Source organism: Mandrillus leucophaeus, unplaced genomic scaffold (genome assembly GCF_000951045.1).
Source record: "Mandrillus leucophaeus isolate KB7577 unplaced genomic scaffold, Mleu.le_1.0 Scaffold226, whole genome shotgun sequence".
Classification (NCBI taxonomy): domain Eukaryota; kingdom Metazoa; phylum Chordata; class Mammalia; order Primates; family Cercopithecidae; genus Mandrillus; species Mandrillus leucophaeus.
Window position 1 is genome coordinate 4938593 of NW_012102321.1, and position 15288 is coordinate 4953880.

The 15288-nt window shown below is 38.7% G+C and overlaps 1 protein-coding gene across 3 annotated transcripts in view; it reads left to right on the forward strand.

Moving 5' to 3' along the window:
• The window catches only part of RASAL2 (RAS protein activator like 2), a 381092-nt gene that overhangs the window by 362199 nt on the left and 3605 nt on the right, over positions 1-15288 (forward strand). For 2 of the 3 annotated variants that reach the window (XM_011981450.1, XM_011981452.1), the window contains 5 exons: positions 1149-1348; positions 2129-2990; positions 8746-8880; positions 10366-10568; positions 11781-11868. In XM_011981450.1, coding sequence (XP_011836840.1) covers positions 1149-1348; positions 2129-2990; positions 8746-8880; positions 10366-10568; positions 11781-11868 — 1488 coding nt within the window. The remainder of the gene's footprint in view (positions 1-1148; positions 1349-2128; positions 2991-8745; positions 8881-10365; positions 10569-11780; positions 11869-15288) is intronic. The other variant, XM_011981451.1, reaches the window with a different exon arrangement.

Below are 15288 nucleotides of genomic sequence, written 5' to 3' on the forward strand. Positions count from 1 at the left end.
CCAATGCTTAAAACATTTGGGAAACAGTAAACTGTTCCTTATTCTCGAGGACCTTTTTTCACTTTTAGAAATGCTAGCTAGAGTTTTAAGTTGCAACTATGCCAAAGGTAAATCCTTTTCATATGAATCATAGCCCAACATTGTTGAGCAAGTAAAGGCATTGGTGGCATCTATACCTGTTTGAGTAGGGTAAAAGAGTCTGTTGATTGTTGAGAAGGCAGAGACCCAAAGGCAGCTATGTCAAACTGACTGACAGTTGAAGGGGACCCCTAAGACCCCATGAGAGTAAGAATTCCCTAAAGAAAAAAATGATTGAAATGGATAACGCAAGTATTAAAGAGTTAGTCTTTGTTGAATAACTGCATCTCAGTGGGATGCAGGTTCAGTTTTCCTGTGAAATGGGCTTGGTTTATTCAGGATCAAGGTCTTTTTAACGCACTTTGCTGTGTAAATACACTTTCTCCTTTTTAATCCGTGTTTGGTCCTGGGAACCAGGAATACATCTAGACATATCTCATAGAGAAAGTTTACCTGATTTTATTGTTAAATTAACAACAAAAATTGTCTTTCTGATGGAAACTCAGTTGGCAGTGGGTCGGGATTCCCGAGATTGACTGGGATAGTGGATGGCAGTATCATCTGTGTGCCCTGCAGTACTCTGGATTCCTGAATGCAGCACCTTCTTATATGTTGGCATGCATTTCTTTTCTCACATGATCCCTTTTCTTTGAAAGTTTATCATGCTAGCTGATCCTCTGGTCTTGAAGTTCTTTTGGTTAGAAGGAATTTGGTTCTTCTCTACCCTCCCCCACCTTGATCTACTAGCCTCCCAGAGATTTAGTTTGCTTCGCATGTCTATTTTAGTTGGAATGGCATTAGTTTGGTAGTTTTGAGCATGTCTTTTAATTTTTATTTGCATAATCCTGATTTCAATTTCCTTTCTTTCCTCGATGTCTGCTGCACCCTGTTTCGCCTCCTCCATTCATCTCGACGCCATGGTTCTGCTGCTCCATAACAATGCATTATGAACCTGCCACTCCCATATGCAAACACCTACCCTTCCCTCCAACCTACACCCCTCCATCAATGGCCATCGTTGTGCCAAAAACAATCTATGGTGGATGTCGCAATGCTTATTATCCAATTAGGGTGAAAATTCCTTCCTACAGGCGACCGTGGCAAAATTGGGGCCTCTCCCTCGTGTTCTTGCTGATATTACCAAGTCATTGACTAATCCTACGCCAATACAACAGCAACTGAGACGCTTCACTGAACATAACTCCAGTCCAAATGTCAGTGGAAGCCTCTCCTCTGGGCTGCAGAAAATATTTGAAGACCCCACTGACAGGTATGAAAGAGAGGACGTGACCAATATCTCAGAGAAATATAATGTTCAGATTTAGCAGAAGTATATTCAACCTATTTTTTGAATTTACAAGTTTAAAATCATAAGCAATTAAAGACTCATCTGACCTGAGAGCAGTTCAATTATTTGTCATCATAATGCACAAGATCTGGGATAACTTATTTTCTAGAATGGTAGTATAGAGAGTTATAATATATTCCCCAGCATATTTTTAAAATTTCTGTCTTGCTTAGTGGAAGACCAAAGGCTTTATGAAATTCATGTTTCTATACGTTATAGCATTCAAAAACCATGGAGAACCTCGGTGAAAACCATTTTATAGCTGGCTATGTCAGCTGGACAGGTAGATACAATGTTGATGCTTAGACTGTGTTATGGATTGGCAAGACTTGTGCCTTTAGCAGGGACCTTGCAGTTGTGTACTTAGAACTTCTCTTGAAGGTTTAGATAAGTAAGTATGAATTGGAATATTTCAGGAAGGTTTAAAACCTAACTAGGAAATTATTGGAATCCTGGTTAAAACTGAAGACAGTGATGGGTTGGTATCTACAGTGTTATTCTCTACTTTTGGGGAAAAAGTAAAAATGCTGGATTTTATTCTAACAATTGTAATAATTCCCTAATTATATAAAATCTGAGTTTCCAAAGAAATGTATGTATCCACATAAGAACCTTCAGAGGAGTTCACATGCCTGAATTGAGGCATCTTAGCCATGTTGAAGTTGTCTCAAGAGAAATTAAGTGTCCTTTCCTTTTCCACAGTGATTTGCATAAACTAAAATCTCCAAGCCAGGACAACACAGACAGCTACTTCAGAGGGAAAACATTATTGCTGGTTCAGCAAGCCTCCTCTCAGAGCATGACTTATTCTGAAAAGGATGAAAGGGAAAGTAGCCTTCCTAATGGTCGGAGCGTCTCCCTCATGGACCTCCAGGACACTCATGCTGCTCAAGTGGAGCATGCATCTGTCATGCTTGATGTGCCTATACGCTTGACCGGAAGCCAGCTTTCCATAACCCAGGTGGCCAGCATCAAACAGCTGCGGGAAACCCAGAGCACTCCCCAAAGTGCACCCCAAGTGAGAAGGCCCCTGCACCCAGCCTTGAACCAGCCAGGTGGCCTTCAGCCCTTGTCATTCCAGAACCCTGTCTATCACCTCAATAACCCAATTCCAGCAATGCCAAAGGCCTCTATAGATTCCAGTTTGGAGAACCTAAGCACTGCCAGTTCCAGAAGCCAAAGTAACAGTGAAGACTTCAAGCTTAGTGGACCCAGCAATAGCAGCATGGAAGATTTCACTAAACGTAGCACTCAGAGTGAGGACTTCTCCAGGCGGCACACTGTGCCAGATAGACACATACCTCTTGCTTTGCCACGACAAAATAGTACTGGGCAGGCCCAGATCCGAAGAGTGGACCAGGGTGGGTTAGGTGCCCGAGCCAAAGCCCCACCATCCCTGCCACATAGTGCTTCCTTACGTAGCACCGGGAGCATGTCAGTGGCGTCCGCAGCCCTGGTGGCCGAACCTGTGCAGAATGGGAGCCGGTCCCGGCAGCAATCCTCTTCCTCCAGAGAGAGCCCTGTTCCCAAAGTGAGAGCAATCCAGAGACAACAGACACAGCAGGTAGGCGTGAGTGCTGAAGGGGCGTGGCTTCTACTTGGTCCATCTGTTTCTTTGGTTCTTTATACGTAAATCATTGGGAAATCCTATTGTTAACAATATTTCCACTTAAAAGCAACCTTTAAATGGAAAGAGGAAAGGAAAATTTGGGGAAGCTTCTGCCTAAGTGAGACTGCAGAATGAAGTTTGACTCATTACCCTTAAAAGTCTAACAAACACGCAGGGGCCCCCTTCTCTTCAAGCAGCAGAGCTACTACCTCAGTTTACACTTAGAACAAATCGGTGATGTTGAATGAATAATTAGATACTTAAAATCTGTAGGCAAAACCAACTATTATTTTGGGAATCTGAAAATTAATCCCTCTTAATTTTTTTTCTTAAGCTTCCAGAATAAAGGTTTGCATTCTGAGCCAAGAGTTTAATGTGACTGCTCTCCATTCCATCCCTCAACTCTCTCTGGAAATACAAAGTCCCATGTGCCTTTTCCTGGAAATGGCTAGAAAAATAAACACTTGAACACATAGAGAGTCAAGGTAAAGGAAAGATTAAAAAGATAGAAGCACAGGTGGAAAAGGAAGTATTCTGAACATTTGCAGATCCCTTACATTTCTATTTACATGGACAAGCCCAGCTAACATCACATCCAATCATAATATAAGATTTTCTGATTTTTTTCTTGACAAATAAAAAGCTTTGCCCAGAAATTAATCATTTCTTCCTTACATATTACATTTTGAAGCATCAATACATATTTTTCCCTTTGAAACAAACTACTGTTAAATATATATATACACATTCATGTAATTTTTCATATATATAATATATATCTTTTTATATCTTTCATCTAAAAAGATTTTTCTCCTGAAAAAGCATTGTGTTAGTTGAATTTTTTTTGAAACCTAATGATAGTACTAGAAAGTTTGAGATTAAAAGAGTTCTATGACAAATCCTTTTATGCAGCAAAATAACTGGGGAGGGAGACTGCAATAAAATCCTAATTTGTATCTGTAATATATTTGCATTTTTACAGTTTAGGCACTTACTGATATGGCTGCGTCTGCCTCCAGTCTGCTATGATCAGAGCCCCTTACACCTACTTTGATTTTTTTAATTGGATTATTTATAGAATCCTTGGATACAGAAATAGAAGAAGGGATGAAAAGCATGACTAACTTAAACTGTTTCTGGAAGCAGACTTCCTGGGCTAAACCTCCTACTTGGTCATTTTTTACTGAGTACTAAAGTTTTTCTACAGTCTTAAATTTTTCATTTTTATTTTGTTATATTTCCCAAAGATTTACCAACTTGTTTGATTTAGTAAGCATTTGTATTTGAAGAAAAGGAAAAATATGTATCTTTTATATGTATCATATGTATTTTTTATACATAAATGTGTGTGTATATATAAACATAAAATGTATGTGTTAGGAGGCTATCAGTCATGCCCACCTTATTGTGAAGTAGTTTCCTCCCATCACTTTTGTGCTAGACTCTAGTTGAGACCAACTACTTTCAGAGAATTAAGGTGTTCATTGGGTGGAGAAAGGAAAAATACATAATTTTAGAAATCAGAATACTGTGTAGAAGCACATATCTACTCAGGGACTTAGAGCAGCACAAGGGCACTGAAGATAAGATTAGTGAAGGGCATGAGATCTGGCAGAGAGGGACAGGACAGGAAAAGTGTCCTCCACCTGCTTTTCAAAAGTGTGCTTAGGCCCAGCCCTGTACAGAAAAGGAAAATAAAGATTCTTTCTTTTATTCTGCTTACCCTTTCCTTCTGTATCATGGAGTCCTCTGTGACTCCATGAAGGCCCATGACTCAGGCTGATTGTTTATTAATATTATAAATTACATAGCCTTTTTTGTGGTCATCTGGAGCCAATTGTCATTTATAACATTTTTTCTTTAGGAAAATGTAATAGCTATCACATAAGCACATAATAAATGTTTCTGTGGGTTATAAATAGAGGACTGCCTGGATGGATGGGAGGTGGGAAATGCATACAGTCTCCAAACAACCAATATAAAAATTAGTTTTTGTGTCACAGCCATTAATGAGTCACATATATATTTTTTGGCATGAAGTGGGGTACAGGCACAGTGAGATGTCCGGTACAGCTTTGAATATTAATCTTAGTTTATACTTTTGCTGGTGGTGCCACTGTCATATCAGTTGAAGCATAAATCACTTTATTTTGATTGTTCAAGTTTCTTTTTTTTTTCTCACACTGGCTTTTGGTTCATTGTTTTGAACTTACATCATTAGTTTTTTGTTTTTTGTTTTTTTTCAAAACAGAGTCTTGCTCTGTTGCCTAGGCTGGAGTGCAGTGGCGTGATCTCAGCTCACTGTAACCTCCGCCTCCCGGGTTCAAGCAATTCTCCTGTCTCAGCCTCCTGAGTAGCTGAGATTACAGGTGCCCGCCCCTACGCCTGGCTAATTTTTGTATTTTTAGTAGTAGTGGAGTTTCACCACATTGGCCAGCTTGGTCTCGAACTCCTGACCTCAAGTGATCCACCTGCCTTGGCCTCCCAAAGTGCTGGGATTACAGGCATGAGCCACCACGCCTGGCATAGTTTTTTATTTCTTATCTTTCTGTTTCTTGCTTGCTTTCTTCATCTCACTCCCATGAAGCCTCTGAAGTTCTATATAATCAGCACATTTTTAAGGCAAATTCCTTTACATATTTTAATTGCAAATTGTGTTGGGGAATTCTCTCCCAGAAACTAGAGGATTTCTTTGTGGAGATTGTTCTGTAGGTGGCTGTAATTATCAGTAGCTTTGTGCCTGCAAATTCCATTTATATCTCAGCACAAAGTAGTGGCCATTGTCTGCACAGTAACTGGCTTCGGTCTTCTACGTCTAATGAGTAGGAAGGAAATAAAATCCTGGTGAAAAAATTTACAGATAAATTTTTTTTCAAGAAACTGTCTTAATTTTTTAACCCATTTCAGCCTCTGTTTGGATTGCTTTTTTCTTATTTTCCTCTCTATTTTGTTTTTTATGTATCATGTACTTTGTACAAATAATAGACTTTTTGTATAATATATGAGTCATTCAGATTTATCATGTACCCTAATCTTAGAAATTTGAATTTGAAGAGACCTTTTAAAATAGATAATTGACAAGTCTATTAATATGATGCTGCAGTTTTCACATTTGGATTTGTTGAGCTGTCTCCTAACCAACCTCTTCAAGAACTCCCAAAGTTTATGGATTAATTTAATCAGCCCTTTCTTTGGTATTCATAGCAGAAATTCGTTTATAGGAATCCGACTATTTCACACTCTGAAGCTGAAACCAATTGGTCTTGTTTATATCTAGTAAATACTAGCAAGGAACAAGGAACTGGCCTCAGCATAGCCAGGCTGTGACTAATTGTAGTCTCAGTGAAACTGCTGCGTCAGGCTCTTTTGCCCTAAAGCATTACTGTTTTTCCAGGGAGACCCTATGCAGCTTTATCTCAAAGGGAAGATATTCCTAATGGGAATTCCTGTTGTATAGCTCTATAAATGATTGTTAAAAGGATATTATCTGTTGTTTAGATTTTGTTGTTTTTGTTTCATTATCTTTGATGATCATGTTGAAAGTGGATATAAATTCTCTTTCTAAGGCTATTCCTAGGCAAGATGGGATCTGAACCACTTACCTCCTCCCTCAATTTCTTGGACTATAAACTAGAGATATTTTTTGCTGTTTATCCGGCTTATAAGGAGATGGAACAATCATTGAAAAGAATCCTTTGGTGCCCTTCCAAAGGATTAGGGGAAAAACAGAGAATATTCTCTTAGTAATAAATTATATTTTAGTAATTAATTCTAAAGATAATCCAGAATAATAAATGAATAATATTTTATTGAGTATCTGTTGTGCATTTAACTAGTCAGTATCATTTAAAAGAACTGTATGATATGATGCCTGTTAGATTGACTAATTGGAAAATAAGAGCAACACTTATAAGACCAAGAATATATAAAAGATAGTATATAGTTTTTTCATTTGAAGAACATATTACAACAAAAAAAAATCATGAAACAAAAATCACCTCTGTTTCCTTTCAATCCAGCACAATAACTATTTTTTATTTATTCAATATTTCTAGCCTTTTTACAATTTTGTGAAGACTTTATCATTAATAGAAGGAATAGTTAGGATTGATCTATTTTGTCACTTTTATTTTTATTATTTTGACCACCTACTGTATGCCAAGGAAAGTGCTAGGATATATTAGGAAGTGGCTGAAAATAAGATTTGACCAATAAAATAGTAGAAATTTCTAGAAGTTCATTCACAATTGCTTAGTGTGTACATGTCTATTTATATAAACTATGCACATCCATCCTCAGACATGAAGCTATTTTTATTGATATATATCAATAATCTGTAAATCAGCTAAACCAGATCCTTCTTCACATCTTTAAGAAATGTCCCTGTGTTACTTTTGCATGTGCAAGTTTTAAAGTCTCTCCCAACCCATCTCTGATAACCTTTTAGTCTCTGCAGTCAGTTTTTTAATCTGGTCTTCCTCACTCTCCAGTTTATCAAAATACCCCTTCTTTTAAAATATTTATTTAGAGTTTAACTGAGTTCTATTTCAGAATGATAGAAAGATCCTTAAGATGTAATAGCTGTGATGGGAGAGAAAATGCCCTTCAATTATGAAATTATAGAATTCTGGTCCTCAAAATGCAAATCCCTCTATTTAATTATAAAAGGCTAACTCACATGCCAAGTTTTGCACTCTCTCTGTAGCTTACTCTCTCTTTCTGAGGCAGGACAGATGGGGAAAAAATTGTGTGTTTCCATCATTGTTTGTGGGGAAAGTACTAATGTTCAGTAGCCTAATATAAATTGTAATATCTAGTGCCAGTTTTTGAAACATAAATATAGTAATGACTGACATCTAACCTCTCTGTAGCACTCTGAAGTTTCCAAAGAGTTTTGATATATATTGTCTTATCCTCACAGCTCCCTATGAGATGATCGAGATAGGTGGTAGTGACAGTGTTGGTATCTCTATTCAGTAGATTAGGAAAATAGACTACCCAGTATCCATCGTTTTGATCCTGTATTCAAGAAATTTTCCAGTATAAGGACCTTTGAGTGGTCTTAATCTATCATGAAGTCAGTGTTCTGTAAAGATAACCAGCATCACTTGTCCTTCTTTTTCTCTAAATCATTAATATGAAAACTAAGTAGATTGGTGCAAAAGTAATTGTGGGTTTTGCCATTTAACCCACAATTACTTTTGCACCAACCTAATATTTGCCATTCTGATTATAAATGAGCACTTTGTGAGTTTGTTTAGCACTAATCAGTTTTTTGGTTTCTGATTGTGTCTAGGCTAAACAGATGTTTTGACCCTCAGGTTATGCTTTCTTCCTGTTATTTTATCATCAATAGACTTTTATGGTAGAGGTCATTTATTAATTTCAGCAGGCAATTTGTTACCTACCAGTATTTGCACCACTGGGCAAATTAACAATTTTAAGGCTTTGACTTTCTTTAGAGGGAGAATAAGGATGCCTTTTGGATATGTTACATATAACTTTCTATTCAGAATGGTTTGCACTTATATAAATGTATATTCTCTTTCCCTACCCCTAGCCTTGGCATTAGTAGAATAATACTTAAAGCTAAGAGCATTAATTAGAAAACTGAGAGATCACAGTTAACATCTTCCAAGAATAGCTGTTTGTGAAACATAGCACATGGGTGAGCTGTTAGGGGAAATGCTAATAACTGTTTCTGATGCAGGTTCAGTCACCTGTGGACTCTGCCACAATGTCCCCAGTAGAGAGGACAGCAGCCTGGGTTCTGAACAATGGGCAGTATGAAGAGGATGTGGAAGAAACTGAGCAAAATCAAGATGAAGCCAAGCATGCTGAGAAGGTAGAACCTAGTCTGCTTCATTGACTTACTGATCCCAAAATGGCAGGCCTCTAAAAGGATTATCTAGCTAAGAACATAAACTCCTCCCACCCCCATCTTCACCTCTACCCCTTATGTTAATCATCCTACACATATCTATGTAAAATAGGTCCATGGTGTGTGTGAATGTGTGTGTGTGAATATACGTGGAAAATGTTCATCTTGCTGGGGGGTGGCAGCTACTATTTTTATTTTTAATGTAGATGCCTTAATCTAGAGAACACTCTGCTATTCATTTGTAGTCATTTTAGGTAAATATTTCATGTTTCCATAAACTTGTTGGTCTTCACCCAAGGACAAAATCACCCTAGGGGAAGACTTTTTTTTTATCTTGGTAACAATTTGGTTTTGATTTTAGTTTAGTTTTGTTTTGTTTTCGTTTTTTTGTTTGTTTGTTTGTTTGTTTTTGCCTTTTCTGGATAAAGAATGTATAACTCTATAGATGATTGTTAAAAGGATATTATCTGTTGTTTAGATTTTGTTTTTGTTTTTTGAAGAAAAGTTGACAAGGAGAAAAAGGGTTATCAAACAAGAACCTTGACATCATATATAGAATTATATTATTTAATTGGCAACCAGACAATTAGCTTCTTTTTATCAGCATGATGATTCCAGTGTACTCAAACCCCAGCCACAGCAACTACAGTACAGGAAAGGGCCATGTAACTAATGGAGTCACTGAATTTATGTGAAGCTTCTTAGAACACAGACATGTATGTTCCAGCAGGCAGTACAAAATTGGGCAGGTGAGTCATATTGTGAAAATGGGCCAAGAAGCAATATTAATTGGCCCTAGAGAACATGTAGGCCTTTGTTTAGTGCTGTGACTGGAATATTTTACACTTTTATAGTTGGGAAGAAAGCAGCAATAACCTCTGCCATGAAAGTCTATTTATTGATTTAGAGGGTTAACATTACAGAAATGTTGCTTGTTCTCTAAAGGGGTGATTCTAGTAGAACAAAGGAATGGCAGTCTGATGAGCTAAGACACGTCAGAGATCCTACAGTGCAGCTGATGACACAGAATCTTTTTCTCTTATAGACAACTGACTTTTGGCTTATTTTAAGTGATTTGTCAGACTTTTAAGTACTTCATCTATTTTTTTTTCCTCTCTCATTTGATACCGTCACAGATTGGATGTGGCTTATACCAATGGTAGCCTAGTGTAGAGAGAGATACATACATATGTAGAATTTGGAATGCCAAGTTAAGATTTAAAATGTAATTTTAGTAAGGAAGGCAATGCTCCATTAACATTTATGCCAGTTGATAATTTTAAAGAATATTAAGAACAGTATAGGGAATGACAGCACAGCCAGCATCTAGCTACACTGCTTAGGGTTTCTTTTGTTTAAAAAAAAAAAAAAAAAGGAAAGAAAAGAAAATCATTGATTTCTAAAAGCAATGTAACTCCAGTTTTTCTCTCCTTGCCTCGTCTGCCCTAGTATGAACAAGAAATTACTAAACTGAAGGAGCGCCTGAGAGTGTCCAGCCGGCGACTGGAGGAATATGAACGCCGCTTGCTGGTGCAGGAGCAGCAGATGCAGAAGCTGCTGCTGGAATACAAGGCCCGACTGGAGGACAGCGAGGAGCGGCTCCGAAGACAGCAGGAAGAGAAGGACAGCCAGATGAAAAGCATAATCAGCAGGTTAGACATCACCTGGCAGCAGATGTGGGCTAGTTAGGGAGACAAAGAATTGAGATGATCCACAGAACCTTGAAGGAATGGCAGCAAAAGCTATTTTTATCCTTGTTGTACTGAGTACAAATGTGATGATTGACTGTATCTCTTAAAATATCCTAAATATGAGACCTTGGGCACTTCCTATGAAGGTAATCTGTTTTTCTTTAACCATAACAATTAGAAAAAACTAAAACTTGGTGATTTACTTGAGAAATCTTAGAGAACTGGGTTTTAAAAATGTAAATATCCAATGCCCAAGACTAAATTAATCTTTCAAAATGAGTCCAGAAATATGGAAAGGAATTTTATGGAATATCTTTGGGGCCAGAGGACCTCTTTTGAGAGTGCTGCAGATGCCAAGGGAGAAAAAGGGAGGGTAAAGTTTACCAAACACTTGTATAGCACTCACCATGGGACACACACCTTTCTAAGCACTTTACACATAATAGTTTGTTTAATCTTTATCACAGCCTCCACCTACGCATTATTATTCTCGTTTTACAAATAAAGAAACAGGCAACAAATTCATTAAGTCACTTGCCCAAGGTCGCATAGTTAGTGATGCACCAGGATTTGAACCCCGGACTCCAGATTCCATGCTCATAACCACTGTGCCTCAATATTTGTAAAATGCTATGGACAAGTCAAGTAAACAGAACTGTTTGTTGTTTAAATAGTGTGGAGGTAATTGACCATCTTACTGAGAGGTGTTTGGGTAGACTGGCAGAATTAAACATCAATGAGTTAAGATGTGAATGGTGGACAGGAAACAAGCTAGACATACTATGTATAGAGTACTCATTGAGGAAACTCAGCTGTACAAGGGAAGAGAAAGTGGGCCAGGTATAGGGTAACTTGAGATTAAGAGAGGGTTGTTTGGTTTTTGTTGATTTGATATTTTAAGATGAAATAAGTTGTGCTCAGGAAGGAATCTGAGAGAGATGAGGGAGGAAATGATTATGGGATTACTGTTCCAAAGGAGATGAAAATGTGTGGGACCCAGGCACAAGGAGAAAAATTGACCTTAGATGTCTTATTCCAAGGTGGCAGAGAAGAAAGAAAAGATGGTTGCAGGTGTCTTATTAAGAAGGGCAGAGGATATTGAGTTTTCCTGTTCCCTACACTAGTTAGCCCTCTCTTTGAAGATGTTGATATTTCCTCCCTGCCACATTCTAGGCTAATGGCTGTGGAAGAAGAACTGAAGAAGGATCATGCTGAGATGCAAGCAGTTATTGATGCAAAGCAGAAAATAATTGATGCACAGGTAAGCAGGCTTTGAATCTAATAGAAGGCACTTGTTTATAATAACTATTATTTCCTGACTTCACACCCTTGCAAATGCCAAGGCAGGTACCAGAAAATGGGTCATTGAAAAGTTCTGGACATTACGTTTTGAAGATTAAATGAGTGTCTATGTGACCTCCATTACTTTTCCTTTCTTTCACTGGTGAGAAGTCTGTTTACTCAGCAAAGTATTAGCGTGTTTAGTGCAGTTGCTTGACAAATCTCAACCTAGTGCATGATGCGGTTTGCTTCTTTCCTTATGGAAAGGAGGGCATTTTCTAAGGGGGTAATTGTGAAAAGTGCACTGCATGTGTCTGGCTTGTGACCTCCACTGACCATTGCTTGGCTGTGCTGTTCATGGTCTTGTCAGTCACGTCCACTGCCATCAACCTTTTGCCCCAGACAGTAATGGAATTGCCAGGGAAAGACAAGGTTGTAAAAAGGTACCTTTCCTTGTTGTTGTTTTGGTTTAGGGTTTGGCATTGCTGCTTGGAATGTGCTTGGCCGCTCTTCTTTGTTGGTGCTGTGCTTAGAGAGCATCTTTTGATAAAACTTTAAAAAAAGAAAAGGTTGTTGAAATCAGAACCTAGGCTTCTGCTCACTGTAGCTCACACCTGTGACACCAATGAGATAAAGGCTGCCAAGAGCACCTCATAGGGACATGTCAATGATTAGAGCAAAATCCAGGAGGCAAGAAATGTTTCTAACTCCTTTTTATTTTATCATTGCAAAATATGGTTGTATTTCTTATAGTGAAGCAAATAACAAAAAGCAGGTACAGTTTTGATAGTTTTGATAGTGGCTGATCTAGCCACTGAATGTGTTGCTTCCCTGAAGATAGCCAATCTAGGTTTGCATTTTTCAACCTTAAATGCCATATCATAACCCTAAGCTGTGAAATAAAAAATGAGAGCAAGGATTTGATGCATAGATAGCCTACTCCCTTCTCTAGGTATCAGCTAGTAATCAACATATTTTAGAGCCCTCCGTATGCTTAAACATGTACTTAACAGTCTAGATTCCTTACAGAGTCCATGTGGAATGGGGTTTATTTTTCAACAAAATTGAGAGTGAAGCTGAAAGCGCAGTCATGGAAAGAATGCTTTATGGGCCTCACACTTCTTTAAACACAGTAGACTTGGAAGTCAGGTGAGAGTTGTGAGGATGCTGTCTCAATCAGCACAGTTCCTTAAAATATTTTGGATTCTTGACCTCTATTGTTTCTGGATACTTAGACATGCTGAGAATCAGAAGAAAGGTCTATAGTAATTATCTTACTTGGTCCTTTGAAAGAAATCTTTCTAGTTGCCCCCAGGGTAGGTGAGGTAAGGGTAGTGGAGACTAGGCCGTCTCACTATTCACACTATAAAAATTCATCCCAGAGACTTAAGAAAAACTGCCTGGATAAATAAGGCAATTGAGTCAGGAAAACTAATGTTGGTAGGTTTTCACTTTGGAAATTTCAATATAGCAATATAAAGCAAGAAAAGTTCTATCAATAACCACACAAGGAGAGATGTTAGTGCTAAGCAATAAAATACTTTTTAAATAATTTCAGCTGGTTTAAAAGTATCATTCTTGGCCAGGCAAGGTGGTTGATGCCTGTAATCCCAGCACTTTGGGAGGCTGAAGCAGGCAGATTGCTTGAGCTCAGGATTTCGAGACCAGCCTGGGTAACATGGTGAGACCCATCTCTACAAAAAATGCAAAAATTAGTCAGACATGGTGGCTCATGCCTGTAAGTCCCAGCTACTTGGGGGGCTGAGGTGGGAGGATAGCTTGAGCCCAGGAGGTCAAAGATGTGGTGAGCCGTATTTGCACCAGTGCACTCCAGCCTGAGCGACAAAGTGAGACCCTGTCTTGGAAAAAAAAAAAAAAAAATAGTCTTAAGCAGAGGGAGCTTGGGTGTGCCACAGCTGTGGTTCTGTACACGGGCTGACAGGACAGCCTCATGATTAGCTCCTGAAGATTTCTATCCCACCCCCTAATTTTATATTAGGGCTAGGCGACTGGGTACAAAGCAGAAGTCACCTGCTAGGCATAGGAGGTAAAAGCCAGGGAGGGAATCTGATTTATCAGGACTCAAATGCTCTGGAAAGTAAGGACTGTCTCTCAGTTAACCAGGAGGGTGTCATGTGCAGGAATGGGAGAAAAGTTATCCTCAAACCATCAGTCACTGTCAGACTGGTGGTCTGGCTAAGCTAGTTAATATTTTGCGTCCATACTTCAAGGCAGTGGTTTTGAAATGGTTTGGTTCTCTGGACTATTTTGGTAGAATCAAGGCACCTTTCATAGATGAATATCCAGCTGCTTCCACTGACCACTCAACAGCAAGGACCACTCTCAACTAATGAATCAAATCATACTATGATTGGTTAAATATAATAAATTACCTACCCAAACACAGATATTACTATATAATAAATTATTCTACCAGAAACCCACTGTGGATCCCTAGAGAATAGTTGGGAGAATTCACTAAACTATATTTGGAAAACCTCTGCACCATGCATAGCACAAATCCTAAATACTATAGTTAAATTTTTAAAAATTATAATGTCCTTAAAAGGAAGGTTTCTCAACTCCAACTGTTGGCTTATTGATACATTAAAATCTTTTTATAGCAAATGACTTTAAACATCTTTTGGCATTCTTTGTAATGAATGACTTTTGTATCAGATCCTTTCTTTTGTAAGGATAAATCTTCTCTCTTAAGTGAATGATGGAGCAGAGCAGCCCTTCTGGCATCATTTAATAGAATGAAGACATGTTTGGTGTGAAAGCTTCCCAGAGAAGTAACTCTCAGGTCAACACTTCCCAAAACACTACCAGACAGGTGCCCAGTAAACTGGTTTTCATCTCTGTCAGCAGCCCTGTGCTCCCACCAGGAAAATCTTGTCCCTGAATTCAACGTCTGCCTCTTCTTGAGTCATTTCATGCTACAAGGCACAGGCCTGCATCAGCCGCTTTCTAACAGGAACTGCAAAAGGATGAGCCCTCCTTTTGGTGAGTGGCAGAAGCACCTATCCTGGACCTTGTAGCTTAGGGGCCATAGGGATCCTAGTGGTGATAATAAGGATCCATTTCTTAAATATCAGACCAGAGAATGTGCTACCTTTCACCCCTGAGCATGAGGAGACACTGTGGCTCCCAGGATCTCTCTATGTGACTCAGGTGGAGAACAGAGAAGGGCTTCCTCCTATGAGAAGCAAAGCAGCTGCCTAGTTACTGTTGCAAGTGATATCTCCGCTGTGTTAAATTACAGGTCATAAATGGAGATGAGATTATTCAAACAGGCAAGTAAACCCTGCGTCCGTTCTCTAGCTGAGCAGTTCCCAGCCCTGGCCCAGTGCACTGGCCTCCTACACATTCCAGCTCCTGCCACTCCCCACATGGAAAT